The following is a 25,333-nucleotide window of genomic DNA, read 5'->3' as shown; positions in this document are numbered from 1 at the left end:
GTATATATACTGGACATCCAAATACTCTTAAATGACGGAGATCAGGTTTAACTCCTGTAAATACTTCTTCTGGTGTGGTATTTTCAAGTATTGCATGTGGACATCTGTTTTGAATATAAACTGCAGTGTTGGCAGCTTCTGCCCAGTATGATATATGAATATTATGATCATGCATCATAGCTTTTGCTGCTTCAATGATGGTTCTGTTCTTCCTTTCTGCTACTCCATTCTGTTGAGGGTTATAAGGTACAGTATACTCCCTCTTAATCCCAACAGATTTACAATAGTTTTTGAAGTTGTCAGATGTGAATTCCCCACCATTGTCTGACCTAAGAGTTTTGATTTTCTTATTGGTTTGATTTTCTACCAATGTTTTGAATTCTTGAAATTTGGCTAATACTTCACTTGACTCTTTAAGTTTTAAAAAATATATCCATGTTTTCCTTGAATAGTCATCCACAAAGATTAGATAATATAGGGCACCTGAAAAAGGAGTGGACATGGGGCCACACATATCAGTGTGAATGAGTTCTAAAACACTATTCGTCTTGTGTTCACTTGTTGGAAAAGATCCTTTAATGTTCTTTCCTAATGCACATCCCTTACAAATGCTCAAGTGTTCAGATTTTAGAGAGGGTACCCCAGAGGTGATTTTATGCAAAGTAGGAAGAGCACTATATCCAATGTGTCCTAGTCTTTTGTGCCAAATTTCATTATTCTGTTGAACATTGTGATTTAGGGCTACTTTTTGTTCATTACATAGTTTGTATAAGCTTCCATCTCTGGACCCTATGTACATTGCATTTTTGATGTTTGTGTTTTTGGTCCAGAGAAGAACTTTTTCTTCATTAAATGTTACCCTATATCCTTGATCAGCTAACCCTGATATTGAGATTAGGTTTCTCTTTATTCCGGGCACATATAATACTTCTTTTAACTGTAGAGTGACTCCATCTCTTATCTGTATCAAACAGGTCCCAATTCCTTGTACCGGATAAGTGGAGTTGTCACCAATGGTTACTTCTTCTGTAGAGTTTCCAGAAAGGGTTTCGAACTGATCTCTGAATCCAGTGATATGTCTTGATGCACCGCTATCTATTATCCAAGTATTTTTATTGGAATTTAATTCACTTGCTAAGGCTAGATAAAAAAGAGAATTTTCTGTTCCTTTAGTTTCTGCTAAGGTTGCTTGAATTTTCTGTTTTTCTGGACAGTATTTGTGAATATGTCCAAATTTGTCACATTTATGACATTTTATTTTGGAGAGATCCCTTTTGAAGTGATGTTTTCCATTACTTGAATTGTTGAATTTTCTCTTCTTTTTCTGAGAAGTTTTAGTATGAAGGGCTTGTACTTCATTTTCATTTTTCGACCCTATTCCTCTGGATGCTAATCTCGATTCTTCTTGAGTACAATCGTTCTTTAATTGTTCGAACCTAGGTAAAGGTGGTCTTGTACTTATGCACTGAATGAAGGTTTCCCAAGAGATGGGTAAACCCTTTAGGGCGATAAGTGTAAGTTTAGTATCTTCTATAGTATTTCCAATACAGAGAAGTTGATCTCTTATTTCAGATATCCTTAGGAAATAGGAGGTGATTGTTTCCCCTTTGTTCATTTTCATGTTGAGAAGTTGACTCTTCAATGTTAAGATTCTACTAGCATTGTTTATCTCGAATGTGTCTTGAATGATTTTAAACATTTCAAAGGCACTGGTAATTCTCGATATGCTCGGGAGGATAGAATCTTTCACGGAATCTATAATCAATTTCCTGGCTTTGTTGTTTCTCCTTTTCCATGTAGTTTTCTCAGTTTCTTCTTCCGGCATTTTCATATCCTTCTCAATATATTCCTCTAGTTCAAGTTCCATTAGAAGAGAAGTAAGTCTTGTCCTCCAAGATACAAAGTTTGAAGGACCTTCTAATCTATCTTCCATTCTCATACAGTGAGCCATAATTTAATTTATAATTTAAAATATTCTCAGCTATATGTTAGGTTTTATATATATATTTTCTTCTTTATATTCCTTACAGCTCTGATACCATGTTAAGAAAATTGGATCAGAAGATACTAATATATAAATATATTATGTATAGTTGATATTCGCTGATCAATGCAATTGCCGTTGTGATTGATTGATTGACCAACGAAGATCAACTATATATATAAGTTGAATCGATGTAAATGTCAACAGTCACGTCTTTTGAATACCGACTATTTCCTAACAAACGACATAATAATAATATAGTCGCTGTTTTATAACCTGTCGGCATTAACTAATTGTAATAGGACTGTCACGATAGTTATCGTGACTGTTATACATGAACAGTCACGATAATACCATGACTGTTTATGTATAACAATCACGATAGTATCGTGATACATAGTTAACTTATGAATTGTAGATTATACCATTCGATTAATATTTAGTGTTATATATATATATATATATGTATAACATAATTAATGATTGATATATTATATTATATTAGTATATATATACTATAACTCATTATATATATATATATATAGTTTTATGTCATTTTCGTAAACACGAACGAACATATTTTAACAATTTAGTGAGGCGATATGGTATTATTCTTAGTGTATGACAGCAGCAGGGGTTTGTATACTTTGACAATTTCAGACTTTGATTCTTGGTGGCGCATTAATTTATTTATCCTTCTTGAGCGATGTCAGATTCTTCATTTGACTGTGAGTGGGGTGGCTTATTCCTGATGACATTTGTGTAACGTCAACATTAAAAATGGAATCATTTTGAATTTTTGAAGTAATTGATAAATAAATCAGCTGTTCCTTCCTTGTTTAGAGTTTATGGGCATGCATGCTGCATGTTAAGCTTTTCAAGATTATTTTTTTGTTGTTAATAGTCGTCTTCATTTTTGGTGTGGGATGTATTTTGGTTTTCTTTTCTTGCTGCAGATAAGAACTGTTTCAGCCAGATGTGTGTAATTTTTGCATGGTGATTGATGTGATTAGTGTATTATGTGATGCAATACGGAAATCCCCTCCTTCACACTTACGGTTATATGCTCATCACATTAGCAACACAGGGTGTTATGACAATCGGATCATGGGAAAATCATCAATTTTCTATTAGAACCCTAGTTATCAGGCAATCTCATGAAGAAATCTTCAAGGTCTTAACTGTTCAGAATTTTAACCATCGGCAAATGGAAGAAAACCTAGAACTCTATACCCTCACGTGCTCACATAAACAGTTTGAATCCATACACCAATATTCAAAAACAAAAAAACAGAACAAATTGCAAAGACAAAGCAAGTTGCAGAAAATAAACTTCCAATTTTGGTGCCAATGATTTCAAAATTCGAAAATCAGTTGTACATTACAGAATCCCCCCACTTCTATACAATTCATACCAAATTTATGCATTCCCGCGGTCACAACACACCCTTGGGTTCTGTTGTGACGTTTTCACACATTGCCCCATTGCAAATGGGGACCCTTGCTTTTTTGCTTTTTAGGGCTTGTTTTTTTAGGTTTTTTAGGGTTTTGTTAGCTAGCCTTTGCATTTTGAGTGTCGCCCAGGGGATCACATGGATAAGCAAGTCCGGCTTGAGTGAGGTCCTGATCCTGAAATTTGGCTAAGTCTGGAATGTCCTGATCTTGAAATTTGACTAAGTCTGGAAACTGAAAAACCTCCAAAAACTAGATTTTGCAATATAACTCCTGGAGGTCTGAAACCACTCTCAAACATCCTGAAAGTATATATGGAATATAACTTAAAGTATAAGTGACATTTCCCTTCTTATACTTAAATGTTATATTCCATAAAAGTTATCCTGATAGAGAGTTCGAAAAGTCAAATTTCGCTCCTGTCCTTCACTGAGGATCTAGAGCGAATTTCGCTCCTGTCCTTCTCCAAGGGACCAAGGCAAAGCGCTCCTGTCCCTCACCAAGTGACCAGGGCGAAAATACTTATTTGAGCCATTCCTGGCCTTGTTTGGACGAATTGAGACATCAAAGGCATGGTGAAGGACAAAATGAGCATGATAGAGCATCCAGACTTGATCAAAAGCAATGAAATGATGAAGTTTTTGCCTAGAAGGTCAAATTCGCTCCTGTCCCTCACTGAAGGACCAGAGCGCTTTTCCTTATATGCACATTTTTAGACCTTTTTTGGACATTAACTTTTATTCATAGCCTGAAGCAGGATGATATCTTCCCTACCAAAGACATTTCATGGTGAAAAGTGAAGCATTTGGGCCTGGAGGACAAAAATCTCTCCTGTCCCTCACTGAAGGACCGGAGCTTGAAATCCAAAATTGCCTTGTCCTTGAAAGATTTGAACGATTTCGCGAATTGAGAAGATCAAAGGAGATACATTTTATCAGTTGAATATAACTTGAAAGTGCAATCATGAGGAAAATTGACCCTAGAAGCAAAATCGCTCCTGTCCCTCTGCCAGGGACCAGGGCGAATTTAAGTGATAGCTCCCGTCCCTCCCTCAGGGACCAGAGCGATTTTCCTCATAAGACAGGTTTTGGGCGAAGATCAAGTAAGTGTTAAGTTTGAGGCAAGCAAAGGAGGCGTAACGAGTCCGTTGAAGATAATTTGAAGATTGTAAAAACGCCAAGTGAAGCCTATATTGTCCTAGGCGCTCCTGTCCCTCTCCCAGGGACCAGAGCGATTTCTTCCTTAGACAAATCTCTCGCCAAGATGAAACAAATTACATGTCAAGGATGAGTGAAGGGGAGCATAGCGGATCCACTGAAGATGGTTTTAAAAGTTGGCAAAGCATGATTGAGCCTACAAGTGAAAGTTCGCTCCTGTCCCTCAGCCAGGGACCAGGGCGAAATCAAGGTTATTTAATATTCCCTCCAAGCTTAAATCACTCCAAGCTAAGACACAAAGGGGCAATGATGTTTGGAACGCCTCGGAGAGAAAGTAAAGTATCAAAGACTGCAAAGGTGATGGAAATGCCCAAGTTCGCTCCTGTCCCTCTCCCAGGGACCAGAGCGAAATGTTCAAGTGTGTCCAAATTTAAGTTGCCACTCACATTTCAAGTGTTCAAAAGGGAGTAAGGAACATCATTTTACACCGTGAAGACAGTTGCAAGTTGATATAAACAAGGATGAGTACAAGGAACAAAGGTTCGCTCCTGTCCCTCACCAAGGGACCAGGGCGATATTCACTCAAATATCAAATTTGCATTGTAAAGGACGAGTAAAGTATGCATGGAATGGATGGATAACATTGTTACTTGCCTTGCGATATAAATTGGTGATTAAAGAGACAAAGACCCAAGGAAAAAAGGCAAGTTCGCTCCTGTCCCTCACCAAGGGACTAGGGCGAAAGTACTTTAAAGCACACTCCTTCCACAAAAGGGACGAATTAAGCTCAAGATTCCCAATTAAAATTCTATTTTGGACGTCTAAGACAAGACTCTGAACGTGAAAAACAAGAAAAACAAGGCCAAAATGAAGGAGCGCTCCTGTCCCTCTCCCAGGGACCAGAGCGATGTGATTAGTGTCCCTTAGTCCTCCCATGCTTAGGCGACAATATTTTTTGAATTGCATTAAAATGCCAAATTCGTTAAAAATGTGAAAGATTTAATTAAATTGGTATTTAAAAATAGCGCATGGACATTCAATAATTAATTTAAAGCCTTTAAAAAATCGAAGTTTTTAATTACAAAGGCATTTAATTAATTATTATTAAATTAAATTTTAAAAAAGGGAGTGCATGGGGTATTATTTTGCAAGGTCGGCCCCCTCTTTTATTAAATTTTATTTGTTTTTTGGGCCTATTTTCCAAGTCGTCCTAGGGGCAATTATCAAGATGAGCGCCTATATAGGAGGGGTGTGTTGTGCATGTTAATCCATCTTTCAATCATTTGTCCAAGTGCGATTTGGAGAAGAGCTACAAGGTGCGAAATCTGGCCTAAGGAGGAGCGAATTGAGTTGAAGACTAAAGGAGCGAATTTTCCTCAAGACATTGAAGGCTAGAAGTGGTGAAGTTGATAGAAGAAGCACATTTTGAAGACTTCGATCCACACTTGGCCTAGCAAAATTCATCTATTTTGCATCTTTTCTTAGATTTAGTCCTCAAGTGGAGGTATCAAGATGGCGACTCCCAAATTCGAAGGATCCACAAGTCGGAAGACTCTTCTCAAGGAAAATCAAGCCAGATCAAGGACGATCAAGCAAGGACAATGGCGACCTCCTCCAGCCTAGCATCGACAAGGACGGCCTTCTTTGGACTAACGTCATCAAGGGCGACCTTCTCCAATCCAGTATTACAAGGCGAGGTACATCATCATCCTGCAAATCAAGGACACAAGAAGTCAGAGCAAGGGTTCGTTGAAGAAGTAGATAGTTCCAGAAGAATTAATTAAAGCTAGCTTCTCAACAACATCAAGTTGAATATCTACCAAGTTCCAAGTGTCAAATGAGGTGGCATCCTAGTCATCACTTCTCCAGTCAGTGTGGTCCACCTCAGCACGACCAGATTCAATGTACCTAACTCATGGAAGGTGGCACAAACTCCGATGTACCTACCCCGACTATCCATTGGTCGATTTTTCTAGAGAGGACATGTGTCCAAGCAATACAATTTTATCATTGGTCAAGCATTAAATGTTATGTAATGGTTGTAACAAACCCTAATTAGGGTTTTCATTGTAAAATCTTGGCCATTGATCTCGAATTGATCTAAGCCATCGAATTGTATTGAGGGCACTATATAAGCCCTGACATTTCATTTTGTAAAGGCAGTTAGAGATAGTATAGAAATAGTTGAAAGCAGTTAAGTAGTTAGAAGTTGATAGAATAGCAATTAGAGTAGAATAGGAGGACAAGGCAAGAAATTGTTGCCATTGATTGTAAACAAACTCCATTTTCATTGAAGTAATGGTGAAGTGTGTCGTTTCTTGCAATATGCATGGTTTCTTGTTGAATCTTCAATCTTAGATGGTAGATGATTAGATGAATGGAAGAAATGTGATTGATTGATGGTGGACTTCGTATATCCATACTACTAGCAGTTTGTTGATTGCAGACTTGCCTTGTGTAGTCAACTGGAATCGTTCAGCTTAAGCTCAATTTCAATTTGTCGCTTCTTCATTGATATGCATCAACTTGATGGTGTCGATGCTTGCAGTGATGATTTGAACATCATAAAGCTTTCCTTCGAAGATCGCACTAGCCTTGTGGAGATGGTCCTGAGATGTCAAAACAAGACCTAGTTAGAGTTTCATCAAAGATCAATCATTGCTCCTACATTCTTAGTATTAGGATTAGATCCTCTCTTCGCCCTCATCTTTTTTCCATTTTTCAAGTCTAAGGCAGTAAGATCCTGTGTTCCAGCAATATTCAAAGGCAAATCAGAAGTTCAATCATCAAATGTAAGTCCCCTTGTGATTCCAGCAAATCACATCATACCACAGAGAGCTTATCCACACGTAGAGATCCTACATAAGAGAACCTTGAAGTTTCTCCGATTGATCCTTTTCGCGATATCTTCAGCATTCGGAAACTTTATTCAAGAGAGGATAAGGTACCCTTGGGTATTTTATTCTGTGTTAGGCTGTGTACAAAATACACGTCAACAGGTTCCCTGACTGTTCAACTTCCACATTTGAAAAATTCTTGTCGGATACAGATATCGGAATAAGAATACCAATTTGCTAAATCGATGTTGGGTATCGATGTTGGAATAGCAACTCCGATCATGACTTCTTAATCACTCATTGGAATAACTCTTCAAGGCAGAATAACCATTCCACATAATTTCAATAGAACAAACTTATCCCGATGTCACCCATTTCAGCATAACTATACTGAACAAGACAATTGGACAACTATTGGAATAACCCTCCATAGTCAGCTAAACAGCATCTGCCAATCCCGATAAGAGAAACTATCCCGATGACACTTGTTGGGTTAACTATCTGTTGTGACGTATTCACACATCGCCCCATTGCAAATGGGGACCCATACTTTTTTTGCTTTCTGGGGTTTGCTTTCTAGGTTTTTAGGGTTTTGTCTGTTAGCCTTTGCATTTTGAGTGTCGCCAGGGGGATCACTAGGATGGCAGGCTCTGCTTGAGCCAGGGGGAGTCAGCAGGTGCTCCAGGTTAGGGTTCTTTGAAAGTCTCCCTTAGGCCTAGTTTTGCTCTTGTTGCTAATAATGTCTTGTTTGAGTTTTAGGATTTCAATGAAGCTTGGTGAGTGAATATCATCTTTGAAGATCTAAGTTAGGTCAAATTGGTGAGTGATGAAGTCTGGAATATCATCCTGATCTTCAAATGTCTTGAAATTTGGTTAAGTCTTGAATGTCATCCTGATCCTGAAATTTGACTAAAGTCTAGAAAATTGAAGAATCCTCCAAAAACTAGATTTTGCATTATAACTCCTGGAGGTCCGAAACCACTCTCAAACATCTTGACAGTATATATGGAATATAACTTAAAGTATATAGTTAAATGTTATATTCCATATATGAATCCTGACAGAGAGACCAAAATGTCAAATTTCGCTCTTGACCCTTCCAAAGGGTCCAAAGTGAATTCCTCTACAGGACATTCTACTTTGATCCAAACTTAGAACTTACTCATTCCCAGGCATTATTGAGGGCAAAACACTTATTTGGAGTAAAGAAATATGAAAATGAAGTCAGGATTTGAGCATAAGGAGGAATTTTGCTCCTGACCCTTCCAAAGGGTCCAGAGCTGTTGTGAAATATGGATTGAAGAATAATGACAGTGATTCTGGAAGACTGATTGCCGTGAGTTATTGATCGTCTCCATCATTGAATCCGGTTTAAATACAAGAGGAAAGGTTGCCTACGTAGGGACATGTCCATACGTGGCAGTTGCCACGTATGGACATGCCCCTACGGAGGCAACCGTTCATAACAATTAGTTTGTTTATGTTTAATTTCCAAACTGTATGCTCTGTTAATATATCGCTCTCCAGATAATAACCGATTTACCATCAGTTAGATTCACGAGGGCTATATCTTAACACTTCCTCTTAGCAGGAGTGGATCTAAGTAATTGTCTTGGGAGCATATTCTGTCATGACTTCCGACACAATTCAGGACAACATTTAATATAGTCTTGTCATGACAATAAACTCAATATCGTGATATCCGGCTCAGTCTGGGACAATCACTTAAGAAGTCAATCATAAGATGATCACATGCTTTAGGATCAAGATATCCGGCATAGTTCGGGACAACAACTTAATGTAGTCAATCTTCACACTAGGTCAACTATTGTCAAGATCGTCACCTTGAAATAATAACCTTAAACATAAGAAGATCGTCATCTTCTTGAACATAGTTAGAATATTGCAATATACATTTTATTTATTTATTCATGAACAAATTACACATGGTAGGAATTTCATCCTAATAATCTCAATTATAATCTAGTCATACCAAGTTTACTTCTGAAGTATTCTATCTTCAATCTTGTAAGTGGCTTGGTGAAGATATCAGCATTTTGTTCTTCAGTACTGATGTACACTAGTTTTATGACGTTTCGATCTACCATATCTCTTATGTAGCGATAAGGGATCTCAATATGTTTGGATCGATTGTGAAAAACTAGATTTACTGAGAGCTTGATACAGCTCTGATTATCATAGTGAATTATTGTTGAATTCAGAGTTTTTCCAAATAATCCAAATAATAACTTTCTTAGCCATACTGCTTCACGAGCTCCCATGGAGGCTGCCATATATTCTGCTTCAGTGGAGCTTTGTGTAACTGTTGACTGTTTTCTGCAGAACCAAGATTGAATAGCAGAACCAAGATTGAAGCAACACCCTGTAGTACTTTTACGGTCAGTGGTACTTCCGGCCCAATCAGAATCAGAATATCCTTCAAGTTGAATCTCAACATTTTCATACTTCAAGCCAAGTCCGATTGTGCCTCGTAAATATCTTAGAATGTGTTTAGCAGCCATTAGATGTATCTTCTTAGGTTCACACATGAAGTGACTTAATACATTTGTATCATAGCAGATATCAAGACGAGTATTTACCAAATACATGAGTGAACCGACGATTTGTCTGTAGAGTGTGGGATCTGTAGGTTCTGAATCTTCTGCCTCAATTTTCAGCTTGTGCAAATTAGTTTCCATTGGTGTAGCTAATGGCTTACACTCCATCATCCCAAATCTAGTTAGAATATCTGTGGTGTACTTTCCTTGATTTAGGAAGATGTAGTTTTTCTTCTGCCATACTTCTAATCCCAGAAAATAATATAGAAGCCCTAGATCCTTCATATCGAATTCTGCTGCCAGATCCTGCTTACATTTCACAATGAGATTATCCTCTCCTGTTATCAAAAGATCATCCACGTAGAGGACCAATATAATCATATTGCCATTTGAAGCCTTGGAGTTAGATGTTGGGATCTGCTAGGTTCTTGGAGTACCCTAGTTTGGAGAGATAGTTGTCTATTCTTGCATACCAGGCCCTAGGTGCTTGTTTTAACCCATAGAGAGCTTTCTTTAATTTACAAACATAGCAATTTTTATCACGTATGGTGAATCCTTCTGGTTGTTCTATATATACTCCTTCTTCAATTGAACCATTTAGGAAGGCAGTCTTTACGTCCATTTGGTGAATTTTCCATCCTTTGGATGCTACAATTGCAATGATTGTTCTTACTGACGTATACTGGGCAACTGGGGCAAATGTCTCTTCATAATTAATTCCTGCTTTCTGAGAGAATCCCCTAGCCACAAAGCGAGCTTTATGTTTTTCAATGCTGCCATCAGATGCATATTTGATCTTGAATAACCACTTGGATAAGACAACTGATTTGTCTTTTGGTCTAGGCACTATATCCTAAACATCATTCTTTAGTATAGATTGATATTCTTCAACCATAGAATCTTTCCAAGCCTGTTTTGATAAGGCTTCTTTGACATTTGTTGGTTCAGAATTTGTGAGTTCGGTTAGAAGTGTAGCATAACATTTTAGAGTTCTTGTTCTCTTATTTTCTTTGGAAATTTTATTTGGTTCTACATTATTCTCTTCAATCATTTTCCTTGCCCATAGAGGTCTTTTCTTGTTATTGAGTGTTTCAATATTTTCATCAACAAGAGGTTCAGAAGCTCTTATAATGTCCTCCCTCTCAGTGTCTGAAGGTTCAGAATTTTCTATGATATTCTCCCTCTCAATCTCAGTTATGTGATCTTCTTCTTCTTTAGTAATGTTATCATCCTCAGGGTCTTTGAGTGTAGTGTTTTCTTCAAACTTTACATCTCTACTTATCTCAACATGTTTTTTTTCCTGGAATGTAAATGCGATATCCTTTAGTATTTTCACTATAGCCAATGAAGATACCTCTTTTTTTGGATGGTTCTAGTTTTGTCCTCTTTTCTTTAGGAACATGTATATATACGGGACAGCCAAATATCCTTAAATGACTTAAGTCTGGTTTGTTCCCTGTAAAAGCTTCTTCAAGAGTTATGTTTTCTAGAACTGAGTGCGGATATCTGTTTTGAATGTAGACTGCTGTATTTGAAGCTTCTGCCCATAATGAAGTGTGTAAGTTTTGGTCATGCATCATGGCTTTTGCTGCTTCAATTATGGTTCTGTTCTTTCTTTCTGCTACTCCATTCTGTTGTGGATTATATGGTACAGTATACTCCCTCTTAATCCCAACAGAATTACAAGTCTTTGAAGTTGTCAGATGTATATTCTCCTCCATTGTCGGATCTTTTAACCTTAATTTTCTTCCCTGACTGGTTTTCTACAAGTGCCTTGAATTCTTTGAACTTAGATAGTACTTCATTTGAGTCTTTGCACTTTAGAAAATATATCCATTTTTTTCGAGAGTAGTCGTCAACAAAGATTATGTAGTATAAGGATCCGGTTAGGGATGGTGTTGACATGGGACCGCATAGGTCTGAGTGAATTAGTTCTAAAATAACTTTTGATTTGTGCTCGCTTGAGGGAAAAGAAACTTTCACATTCTTTCCCAAGGCACATCCTTTGCAAATGCTTGTGTGTTCAGATTTTAGTTGGGGCAGTCTTGAAGTAATCTTCTTTATGTTGGATAGAGCACTATATCTTAGGTGTCCTAATCTTTTGTGCCATAATTCATTATTATTTGAAACTTCAAGATTTAGTGCTTCCTTTTGATCACTGCATAGTTTGTATAGGCTACCATCTCTTGAACCTACTGTTATGGCATTTTTCATATTTGTATTTTTAGGCCAAAGTAGAACTTTATCTTCATTGAAGGTAACCCGATATCCTTGATCAGCTAGGCTTGAGATTGAGACTAGATTTCTTTTTATTCCAGGTACAAACAGAACATCCTTTAATTGTAGAGATACTCCATTTCTTAGTTTGATAGTATAGGTCCCAATTCCTTTCACAGGATATGTGGAGTTATCTCCAATAGTAACCTCTTCACTTGAGTGCCCGTTAAGTGTTTCAAACTGATTTCTGAATCCAGTTATATGCCTTGATGCTCCACTGTCTACGATCCAAGTGTTTTTATTTGTATTTATTTCGCTTGATAGGGCTAAGAAGAAAAGTGAGTTTTCTCCTTTGACTTCGGCTAGCGTAGCTTGTGTTTTCTTCCTTTCTGGACAATTCCTATGAGTGTGCTCATATTTGTCGCATTTGTAACACTGAATTTTAGACATATCTCTTTTCTGATGGTTTTTATTTCCTCTCTTCTGTTTGGAGAACTTTTTCTTTTTGTTGAAGGTATTTGTATTAAGTGCTTGGATTTCTCCTTCTTTATTTGGCCCTAATCCTCTTGAGATTAGTCAAGATTCCTCTTGAATGCACTCATTCTTAAGTTGTTCAAACTTGGGTAAGGGGGGTGTTCTGCTAATACATTGAATGTAGGATTCCCATGAAATTGGTAATCCTCTTAGGGCTATGAGAGAGATTTCTTGATCATCTACCTCATTTCCAATAGTTTGTAATTGGTCTTTTACTTCAGATATCCTTGAAAAGTATGTAGATATTGTATCATCTTTATTCATCTTTATGTTTAAAAGTTGTTGTTTTCAAGGTTAACATTCTGCTCGCATTGTTAACTTCATATGTATTTTTAATGGTTTTAAATACTTCATATACTTTAGGCAGTGTGGCTATAGATGGAAGAATATGATCTTTGACTGAGTCAATAATTATTTTCTTTGCTTTATTATTACACCTTTTCCAGGTAGATTTCTCTGGTTCATCATTTGGCATGTCTAGATTTTCTTCTATGTAAGACTCTAATTCTAGTTCTTCAAGAATGGCAATGATTCGTATCTTCCAAGAAACAAAGTTGGAGGCTCCTTTGAGTCTATCTTCCACTCTCATATTACTTGACATTTTGAATATTTTCTTAGTCGGATATATCCTCTGCGTCTATTTGTTGTTTACTTCCGATAAATGCTTATGAGTAATATGGCTGTCTAATTTATTCTCTTAATATGCTGGCTCTGATACCATGTTGAGACATGGACCAGCTAGGACTCGAACCTAGGACCTTCCATACGTTGCTGGAGTGCTCTACCACTGAGCTACTGGCCCCTCTTGGACCAGTCCATCGTCGGTCCGGGTGTGGCTTATTTCCAACACCAACACCCCCCTTTAAGCCACACCTCTCGTGAGCTTGGGGCTCCTAGCTTGGACCTGGCTCTGATACCATGTTGTGAAATATGGATCGAAGAATAATGACAGCGATTCTGGAAGACTGATTGCCGTGAGTTATTGATCGTCTCCATCATTGAATCCGGTTTAAATACAAGAGGAAAGGTTGCCTACGTAGGGACATGTCCATACGTGGCAGTTTCTGGAAGACTGATTGCCGTGAGTTATTGATCGTCTCCATCATTGAATCCGGTTTAAATACAAGAGGAAAGGTTGCCTACGTAGGGACATGCCATATGGACATGCCCCTACGGAGGCAACCGTTCATAACAATTAGTTTGTTTATGTTTAATTTCTGAACTATATGCTCTGTTAATATATCACTCTCCAGATAATAACCGATTTACCATCAGTTAGATTCACGAGGGCTATATCTTAACAAGAGCGAAATTCATACAAGACCCCTTTTCTTCATAAAAACTTGAAGTGAATGCTAACTTGGACTGGAGGATGATCAGGAGAAGCCTAACGAGTTATATCCAAGCCAAAGAAGGGAGGAAAAAAGTGAAAATGAGCCTAGAAGGAAAACTTCGCTCCTGACCCTTCCAAAGGGTCTAGAGTGAAATTCATTTTTTCTCTATTTTGCTCTTTAACTTGACCGAGTTTGGAGCTTCTAAGGAATGATTTGGGGGACTTGGATGCATATTTGCCTTGGAGAGAAGGTTTGAAGCAATAAAATGATGGAAATCAACTTGGAAGGAGAATTTCGCTCTTGACCCTTCCAAAGGGTCCAGAGCAAAATCCTCCATTTGACCTTCTTTTTTGCCTTAAGCCCTAGGTTGGCCTTGTCTGGAGCTAGTTTGATGGTGGATTGCCTTGATTAGGGTGGAAGGAAGTTGAATTGATCACATTGGAGGAAGAATTGGATGAATGAAGTGGAAAATTAACCAAGAATGAGGATTTCGCTCTTGACCCTTCCAAAGGGTCCAGAGCGAAAATCCCCATAGCTCTCATTTCCTTCCTAGTTTTGGCCAAGTGTTGGTTTCTAAGGCATGTTGGAAGGTGGATTGATATGTTCTTGCCTTGAGAAGTGGTTGAAAGCATTGAAAGATGAAGATTTTGCCTAAAGGATGAATTTTGCTCCTGACCCTTCCAAAGGGTCCAGAGCGAAATTCTTTATAAACCTCATTTGCTCCCTTGCTTAGGCTACAAACCTTGTTCCTTGGGTAAAGAGTGATGTATTTTTGCCTTAAGAGAAGATTGGAGTTGAAAAGATGAAGAGTCAAGCCTAGAGTTGGAATTTCGCTCCTGACCCTTCCAAAGGGTCTAGAGCGAAATTTCACAAAACCACTCTTTTCTCTCAGTTTTGTGCCACGTCTAGTGTGGGTCAAGGTGAATTAGGATTGGAGATGTCCTTGGGCATTACTTTGGGTTGCTAATAATCAACAAATATAAAGGAATTAAGCAAAAACTAGGATTTCGCTCCTGATCCTTCCAAAGGGTCTAGAGCAAAATTCCTAAGATCACCTATTTCCCCTTCAAAACAAATCAAACTTTTGGTTCTTATGGCCTAGATAGGAATGGAGTAATGTTTTCTTGGCCTTTGAGGTGAATTGAAATGGAAGAATGAAGGAATAAGCTCAAGAGCAAGGATTTCACTCCTGACCCTTCCAAAGGGTCCAAAGCGAAAATCCTAAAACCTATTCTATCTTCCAAAATTTGTGCCCAGCCAAGCCTAGACCAAAGGTGAGAGAAGTTGGGAGATGCCCCTAGGATTGCCCTTGGATGGATTTTGACTACCAAAAACGAAGATTTGAGCCAAGAATGCAAATTTCGCTCCTGACCCTTCCAAAGGGTCCAGAGCAAAATTCTTAATAGGTCCTGTCCTTGGCCATGATTCTTAGCGAAATTTTCCTTTCTAGCCATTTTGAGGGTCAAGCAAGTGTTGCATGTATGGGAGAGGGATTCAAAGATGAGAGTCCAAGTATAGAGAGTGAAAAGGATAGACCTTGGTGAAGGAAAACAAGGAAGTCAAGAATTTTGCTCTTGACCCTTCCAAAGGGTCTAGAGCGAAATTCTCAATTTCACCTAATTTGCTTATGATGAAGGTCAAGAGATGGATTCCTAGGCCTTGGTGGAGAGAAGACTAGTGTATGCTTGCCTTGGAAGACATTTTGGAGTGGAGAAGTGATAGAACTTGAGGCTAAACAAGAATTTCGCTCCTGACCCTTCAAGAGGGTCCAGAGCGAAATCCTTAAAGACTCCATCTTGCTCCAATTTTGCCTCAAACTTGGTATTGGTTGAGATGAAAGGGATCCTTAAGCATGCATCTAAGCAAGCATGGTCACAAAGTGAGAAGAATTTAGGCCAGGAATGCAAATTTTGCTCTTGACCCTTCCAAAGGGTCTAGAGCGAAATTCTTATAGGGCTTGTCCCTGGGGAGAATCTTGAGCAAACTTCATTTTAATGTCTTCTTGTTGATGATTTAAGGTAGGAAATGCTATGTTAGAATGAATTCATTATGTGTCCTTAATCACCTTTTGGTTGGTTTTGTAGATGGAAGAAGACCAAGCCAGGGCAAGGATGACCTCTTCCAGTCCATCATCATCAAGGACGTTCCACATGCAAAAAGGGAGGACTCAAGGTGCTTTGAAGCATTGGAAGACTAGGGGTGCTCAAGGAGTTCAAGTTAGCCTCAAGACCTCATTCTACCACGAGATGACAAAGAAAGGCTTTGCTAGCACTTCAGGGCGAGATATGCTATTAGAGAAGGATGACTTGACAATAAGGAAGCCTGGTCAAGCAAAGGAAGTACATCATTCATCATATCAAAGACAGAGGAGGATCAACCAAGTCACAAGTATTAGGCAAGGTGGCATCCCAGTCATCATTCCTCTGGTCGGATTGGTCCACCTCAGCATGTCCAGATTCAATGTACCTGACTCATTGGAGGCGGCACAAACTTCGGTGTACCTACCCTTGCTTCCTATTGGTCTTCGCTCCGGGAATGTAATTTTCTAATTGGCTAAGGAAGTTTGTTGTAACAAACCCTAATTAGGGTTTCTATCTTGTAATCCTAGCCATTGATTCTAAGTCAATCAGAGCCGTCTGTTTGTAAAGGGTTCTCTATATAAAGCTTTGGCTCCTCATTTGTAAAGGTTTATAGAGAATAGTTAATAGTGGGTTAATAGTGAATAGTTAGAGAGTAGGAAATAGTTAGAGTAGAGTAGAAAGAGAAGGCAAAAATTGTTGCCAAGATATTGTTGCAAAAGACTTGTAAACTTCATTGAAGAAATGGTGAATTCTATGGGTCGATTCAAGAATTTGCATGGTCTCTATACTTCTCAAATTTGATTTCATGTTATTAGGTCAATGGAATAAATTTGTATGATCAACGGTGAAATTTGTATATCCATACTACTAGCGGTTTGTTGATTGCAGACTTGCCTTGCATAGTCAACTGGAATCATTCAGCTTAAGCTTAACTTCAATTATCGCTTCTTCATTGATATGCATCAACCTGACGGTGTCCATGCTTGTAGTGGTGATCTAAACATCATAAAGCATTCCTCAGAAGATCGCACTAATCTCAAGATGGTCCTAGGATGTCAAAGCAAGACTTAGTTAGAATTTCATCAAAGGTCATTCATTGCTCTTACGTTCTTACTGTTAGAAATAGATCCCGTTCCAACCCTTATCCTTTTTTCCTTTTTTCAAAATCAAGGGCCGGTGAAATTGCACGTTCCAGTAATATCCAAAGCAAATCAGACGTTCAGGTCGTCAAAAGTAAGGTCCCTTGTGATTCCACCAAAATCACATCGTACCGCAAAGAGCTTATCCACATGTAGAGAACCTACATATCAGAACCTTGGAGTTACTCCGATTGATCCTTCGGTGAGATCTTCAGCAGTCGGGAAACTTTGTTCATGAGAGGATAAGGTACCTTTAGGTATTTTATTCTGTGTTGGTCATGTACAAAAGACACATCAACACTATCCCGATGGCAAACTTTGCCAACTTTTCACAACAGAGACCCTTTATCGGGATAACTATCCCAATGACAGTATTGACGACTTTTTTTACAGCAATGACACTTCATCCGTATAACTTATCCCGATGACAACATAAATGACAACTTTTGAACAACTTTATAGACTTGCAAATTGTGACTCAAATTTGACATACAGACCTGAAAACATGAAATGACATTACAAATGGTCTCCATAGACCTTATTGAATCAGAATGACATGACCCCTAACTCCTAAGACTTAAAATCTATTTACTAGATTCCAAGTGCTTCTGCACCAAACACCCGGAGAGGAAAATCTCATGCTCATGATGAAATGAGGTTTGCAATATTGTCTTGAATTTCAATACTCTGATGATCCTCCTCGAGCATGCAACTGCTTCCATTTGTCTTCATCTTCACCTTGGGCTTGGCTTTTCCCAAGCAACTTAGCGCTCCTCTTGACCGGTCACCTTGGATCTGTACTTCCATGCTTTGTCTTGACCGTACTTTCTTCATCCAACTGCTGCCAACAGATCTCTTGGTCTCATTCATCTCTAAACAGATAATAATCAATCCTTGTTCTTTCATTTCAACCTTTGGCTTGGCCTCCACTAACTTGTTCACCACAATAATGGAATAATAGGGCACTTCCTTCTCTCTATCTCTGAAGTCTTTTCTTCACTATCACCTTTAGGTTCCTTATGCGTAGAACCAGTGTCATACTAGTATTTAAATGGCTCCTTATCAGATCTAGCAACCAAGGACATCCTATTGTCCTAACCACAGAACTAACTCTTTTCTCCACTTCCCTTGGAGACTTCACATACATAGTGTCTTTGGCCTTCTCTTGGCCTGCCACTTGCTTAGTCCCTTCCACCTTTGGGACTCTCTGCAAACTCTTCTTCTTCTCACCTTCTTCATCTCTTGGGGTGACTGATCCTTGCCATGGTCCTGGGTTTACCATTTCTTTGTGTTGTTGCTCACATTGCACTACACCTTGCACATGGTGTTCTTCCTCTTTGATCTCTGCATCTTCAGACTGATAAACTTTTGTTTTAGCAGTGCTTGACTGCCCTACAACTTCACTTCCCTTCAAGGAACACATCTTTGTTCCCATCATGAATTTTTCAAGCCCATCTTGGTTTTCCTCTTCCTTTTTTATTTCTCAACTTTGGAGACCTCTTTATTATCTGTTTCCTCATTCCCTCTGTCAACTTTCATATGCTGCCTTTCATGTTTTTACCCAATCAGTGGACAATACTCTTCCTCCTTTGTGGCCTGGCTATGTCTTTCTTGCCTTTCATTAGGCATTGCTCTTGCCTTCTTCTCCACGGCAATGGCTGCCTCATCATTACAATGACTCTCTTCTTGCCTTATAGCTTCCCTTTTGCCCTGCATAAGTACTCTTCTAACCCGATCTTGTCCTTGATTTTTTTCTACCAATAGAGTCAAATCAAAACAAATTCCATCTTTCTTATTCTTATAACTATTGTGTCTCCCATCATACAAAGTATACCTATCACATACCCATGGCAATCCCAACAGCAAATGACATATATTCATAGGTATAACATCACACAAAATCTTGTTCTTATATGGGCCTATTGCAAACTCAACTCAAGTTTGTTCCTTCACAATCTAAGTATGCTCACCATTCAACTAGGAAATAGAGTAAGGTGCTTCATGAGGAAAACATTTAAAGTGCAACTTATCCACCATTTCCTGAGATACCAGATTATCTAAATTGCATGAATCAACCATCACGTTGCATACCTTGCCTTGACAGAAACATCTGGTCTTGAAGATGGCATTCCTTTGTAACATCTTTTCCTCCATGGATCCTTTGATTGCCATGATGTCCTTTCACCTTTCAACAGATCTAATCCCTGTAGCTCTGATACCAATTTGATGCAATACGGAAATCCCCTACTTCACACTTACAGTTATATGCTCATCACATTAGCAACATAGGGTGTTATGACAATCGGATCAGAGGAAAATTATCAATTATCTATTAGAACCCTAGTTATCAGGCAATCTCATGAAGAAATCTACAAGGTCTTAACTGTTTAGAATTTTAACCATCGACAAATGGAAGATAACCCACAACTCTATACCCTTATGTGCTCACATAAAGAGTTTGAAATTTGAATCCATACAACATTATTCAAAAATAGAAAACAGAACAAATTGCAGAGACAAAGCGAGTTGCAGATGTAAATGATATTCGATTTTCAATTCAAGATGCAAGTTATATTCAAGGTTATTTTCTTCTCTCTGGTATATATTATTTCTTAATATAATAGATCTGATTATTATCTGGTATGATGCAGATGGAGAAGGAGCATTTATGAATTTTGATGTCCTCATAATTACCGATTGATATATATATGTCAACAAGGAGGATCAAGCAATACCTTGACCGGTCATGTCTATTAGACATGACCGATCAAGATATTACTTGATCTCACCTCTTCAATCATAATCGCATTTATCTTTATACCAATCGGTATATATAAAACTTAACAAGTTACTCGATACTAACCGGTGTGTATATCATTAACAAGTGAACTGATACTAATCGGTATGTATGTAGTCATTTACTAAACCCGATAACAATCGGTGTTTATATAGTTAACATGTTTGACCGATACTAATCGGTGTGTATACGATTAACAAGGTAAACCGATACCAATCGGTATTCTGTGCTTTATGATTTACAACCGATAATTATTGGTAGTTAGACATTGGTTAAGAATCTGATGTTGATCGGAATTTGCAAGCAAGGTTGTATATATATAAGTCGAAGAATAATCATCAAATGAAGGAATGATAACTGAAGTCTTTATCATAGTCTATCGATAAGATAGATGATTGAATGAGAGACTTCATTTATCTCTCATTCAATCATTTATCTTATTGAGGCTATCATGCATCAACAACAAAAAATAAACTTCCAGATTTGGTGAAATGATTTCAAAGTTCGAAAATCAGTTGTACATTATAGAATCCCCTTGCTGCTATACAATTAATACCAAATTTATGCATTCCCACGGTCACAACAGACCCTTGGGTTCCCTGATTGTTTGACATCCACATTTGAAAAATCCTTGTCGGACATAGATATCGGAATAACAATACCAATCTGCTAAATCAATGTTGGGTATTGATGTGGGAATAGCAACTTTGATCATGACTTCTTAATCACTCATCAGAATAACTCTTCAAGGTGGAATAACCATTCCACGTTATTCTGATAGAACAAACTTATCCCGATTTTGCCCATTTCGGCATAGCTATACCGAACAAGACAATTGGACAACTATCGGAATAACCCTCCATAGTTGGCTAAACAAAATCTGCCAATCTCGATAAGAGAAACTATCTCGATGACACTTGTCAGGTTAACTATCCCGATGGAAAACTTTGAGAACCTTTCACAATAGAGACCCTTTATCGGGATAACTATCCCGATGACAGTATTGACGACTTTTTTTACAGCAATGACACTTCATTGGTATAACTTATCCCGATGACAACATAAATGACAACTTTTGAACAACTTTATAGACTTGCAAATTGTGACTCCAAATTTGACATACAGATCTGAAAACATGAAATGACATTACAAATGGTCTCCATAGACCTTATTGAATCAGAATGACATGACTTGTAACTCCCAAGACTCAAAACCTATTTACTAGATTCCAGGTGCTCATGCACTATTATGAAAAGTGTTAATAAGTTTTAGTGCATTCGATTTTGTGTGCAAACTGAAGTTGGTGCTTCAGCTGAACAAAGTTGGTGCTCACTTATGTAATCTGGTTGGTGCCCATTTCGTGAATGAAAGCTATCGATTTGTCATGTTTTTTTTCCCAAAAGGGTTTTCCACGTGAAATTTGGTGCTCTCCTTGTTGATGTTTTCTCTCTCTCTATTCTATCTCTTTGCTCATGTGGTTTCATATGTTTAAAAGTTCAAAATACTGCTTCACCCCCATCTCAGAGCTAGGTTCTTTCGGAAAAAAAGAGCTTAAACGTTTGGAGGTTGATCTTGATTGCATACATGGGTTCTCATGAAGATCATATTGATGAAGAAGGAGAAGTGGATTTTGAAGAAGAGCTAATAAGTGCTCCAAGTGGAATCAAGAGACTTAAGAAAGAAAAATCAAAATTTGAAGTTGTTGCTACAAGAAGAGAATGAGACAAAAACCAAGATATTTAATGCTCTTGAAGAAGCAGAAAAAATGATAGTTGATTTGAAGGTTCAGGTTGAAGAAGCAAGGAAAAGAAAAGAATAAATTATAAATCAGCTTAAGCTCAAGGAAGAAATTTGTGAGACTTGAAGATGAAATTGTTTCACTTAGAAAGATAAATCTTTGACACAACTGAATCATGAGAAGATAAATAAAAAAAGTTTCATGTCTTTGGATAATGTCATTGGTTCACAAAAATTGTCTGTTGATAAAGGTGGAGTTGGTCTTGAAGAAGGTCAAAGTTTTAAGTTTACAAAAGAACAACAACAAAAGACCAACATGGACAACACAAAGGATTCACCATCAAAAATCAGAAATGATGCTTTGAAAAGGCCTCCTATTTCAAGGCAAGCACTTATGAAAAGGTTTAACATTTCTTTCTTTTATGGTTATTGTTTCTCTTGCAATTATTTTGGACACAAGGCAATCAACTGTAGAGTGTTTGCAAGAAATGATTTCAGAAATATGCTATAAATGTAATAACTTTGGTCACACTGCAAAAGTTTGTAGTGAGTGGTATGGTAGATTTCTCTAAGCAGAACAAGAAGGTTGAAAATGAGGACAAAGCAAAGGAGGTTACTAAAGTTTGGAGGAAGAAGGAGAAAGACGTTTTAGTGGAATCCCTGATTGTGTGAACAACCTTTCATGCACAAAATGAAAAAGACATATGGTATATAGATAGTGGTTGTTCTAGGCATATAACTGGAGGCAAGAGCAAGTTTATCACTCTCAAAAGGACTAATAGAGGTAAGGTAAGATTTGATGGTGATACATTTGCAACACTCAAAGATAAAGGTACACTTGTTTTAGATGATGGTGAGACCAAAATTGAAAATGTTTTATATGTAAAAGGTTTGAAACACAATCTATTAAGTGTGAGTCAATTGTGTGATCAAGAACACATTTTAGTTTTCAATTTAGATTGTTGTGAAATCAATAAAGACGGTAAACATATTGCTGATGCAAGTAGGGTTGCTAACAATTTGTATGTTTTTGATGATATCAGAAGTGAGAAGTTGGGAGTGATTCCACTCCATCTTTGAATTGCTGTTTTGACTTGGGGGGGTTTTCATTGTCATGTTCTATCAGCCCCATTTTAGTTATGCAAGTTGGTTTCAGTCATTGGTGTCAAAGGGGGAGTAGTAAGTTAGGGGGAGCAACATTTTTTTTTCAGAGCAGTTTTGGTTTTAGTTTGGTTTCAGATGGAGTTGCCATCAATGACAAAGGGGGAGATTGTTGAATCTTTTGTCATTGATGTCAAAGCTAGTCAACTATTTTCTTAATTAGTGGCAATTATATTGTATCTGTGCTATTGTCTGGTGAAATTAATATCATTTGTTGGATGTGGTAATTTAGTGAGGCAATATGGTATTATTCTTAGTGTATTACAACTCTAGGTGTTTGTATACTTTGACAGTCTTAAGACTTTGATTCTTGGTAGCACATTAATTTATTTATCCTTCTTGAGCGACGACAGATTCTTCATTTGATTGCGAGTGGGGCGATTTATTCCTGATGATGACCGTGTAACGTCAGCATTAAAAAGGGAATCATTTTGAATCAAAAAGTAGTTGATAAATAACTCAACTGTTCCTTGTTTAGAGTTTATGGAGACAAGCATGGAAGCTGCATGTTAAGCTTTTCAAGATTATTTTTCTGTTGTTAATCGCTGTCTTCATTTTTCGTTTGGGATGTATTTTGTTTGTCTTTTCAACTTGTTGCAAATAAGAAGTCAAGAACTATTTTAGCGGGATTTGTGTAATTTTTCTATGGTGAGAAGTGCTTAGTGTATTATGAAAGTGTTAATAAGTTTCAGTGCATTCGTGTTTGTATGAAAACTGAAGTTGGTGCTTCGAGGAGAATTGGTGTTAACTTATGTAATCTATGTTGGTGCCCATTTTGTGAATGAAAGCTATTGATCTGCCGTGGTTTTTTTCTCGAAAGGGTTTTCCACATGAAAATTGGTGTTCTCCTTGTTGATTTTTTCTCTCTATTCCATCTCTTTGTTTATGTGGTTTTATGTGTTTAAAAGTTCAAAATACTGATTCACCCCCCCTTCTCAGTATTTTCTGTGTGCTCTTCAAAAAACACCTCTCTAAGTGTCAAATCACTCAACACACAGGGTGTCTACTTCTTTTACCAGCAATACTTAATAGTTAATCCTCTGATATGGTTAAGATATTATTTATTACTACATCTCATACAACTAAATCATCATGCAAACATTCTTGCTCTTCAATTGTGTTCTTTTCCTGGAATACATGTATACTGAAAAATGACAAATTGTCTTTGGACGTGTAGTGTCGCAACGTGTAGTGTCGCAATTAAAACATTCATTGGTGAAGTGGCCATGAAAGTTCAAGGCCTTGTGTCTTTACTGGGCCATTGTGCTCACGGGTTTGAACAAGTGAAGTGTGGGGATGAGGTCTCCCGTTTGTGGTCTCACCGGTAGCTTCGGGTCAAAAGTGTTTCACATGGAGCCAGAGGGTGTGTCATGCCAGCATTGCCGGTCACGTTAAAAGTTTACCAGGCATTAATTTTTGAAAAAAAATAAATGACAGATTCTATTTACTCTTTTGTTAATTTGTCTTGAGAAGAATTCTGTGATCTTCTTGACCAAGAACTATTGAATAATTAGCTCTTTTTGTTTAGGTCAGTGTCAATTTTCCTTTATGAATATGTATCTACATCATATATCATGATTATGGCTAAAAATGCATTTCTTAAGTTTATTGTGAAGATACACATTGCATGACGGTCCTATTGTGCTAGATTCTGGGTTTAGCTGTCAAAACGAGATGCAACTTTTCAAGGAGCATAGAGATGCCTTTGCTTGGTGGTAGAAAAAATTAAGTGGTGTGTTTGCTCAGGTTGGTCATAACTTAATACATTTGGGTAGTTGATTGTATATGTATTTTGGATGGTTAATCAATTTTTCACAATGAGCTGTCTGATTTTGTCCATAAATATTAGATACTTCATGAATGCTCTTTACCTTGCATGATTTCAATCAGCCTAGGTATTTTGACATGCAAAATTTCCAGCAGAAAGAATCAAACATTTGATGCTTTCCTATTGTGGAAAAAGAGAGGGTCACTTTATAATATGTCAATTACTTGTTTGATTATGTATTGAAACTGGTTTTAGGTTTTCTTATTTCCTTTTCTTACTTTCTATTAACTACTTGGGCAGGTTCTTATATGTCGAAATGAGGCAGAGAAGTGTTTAATAGAAACATCCATCAATTCCCTTCGAATTAGTATTAAGGTGATTTATTTATATATATTTGGTCTATTTGTGTTATTTGTGCTTCATTAATATTTTTTTGTTAATAGAATTCTATTTATGCAAATGAAAAGGCCATAGAGTAATGGCTGACCAAGTTAACAATTTGAAATTTTAGAAACAAGGTTGCAATAAGGTTGTGAAATAGAGAAAATAAAGAGAAAATTTGATATGTTTCTCTAAT

The 25,333-nt window shown here is 37.5% G+C and overlaps 1 protein-coding gene across 2 annotated transcripts in view; it reads left to right on the top strand.

Moving 5' to 3' along the window:
• LOC131052609 (actin-related protein 2/3 complex subunit 4) overlaps positions 1–25,333 on the top strand; it is an 88,925-nt gene that overhangs the window by 51,445 nt on the left and 12,147 nt on the right. For both annotated transcript variants that reach the window (XM_057987207.2, XM_057987208.2), the window contains exon 5: positions 25,057–25,131. In XM_057987207.2, the coding sequence (XP_057843190.1) occupies positions 25,057–25,131 (75 nt within the window). The remainder of the gene's footprint in view (positions 1–25,056; positions 25,132–25,333) is intronic.

The sequence above is a fragment of the Cryptomeria japonica genome, chromosome 10 (genome assembly GCF_030272615.1).
Source record: "Cryptomeria japonica chromosome 10, Sugi_1.0, whole genome shotgun sequence".
NCBI lineage: Eukaryota > Viridiplantae > Streptophyta > Pinopsida > Cupressales > Cupressaceae > Cryptomeria > Cryptomeria japonica.
This window is presented reverse-complemented; position numbering and strand designations above follow the sequence as displayed.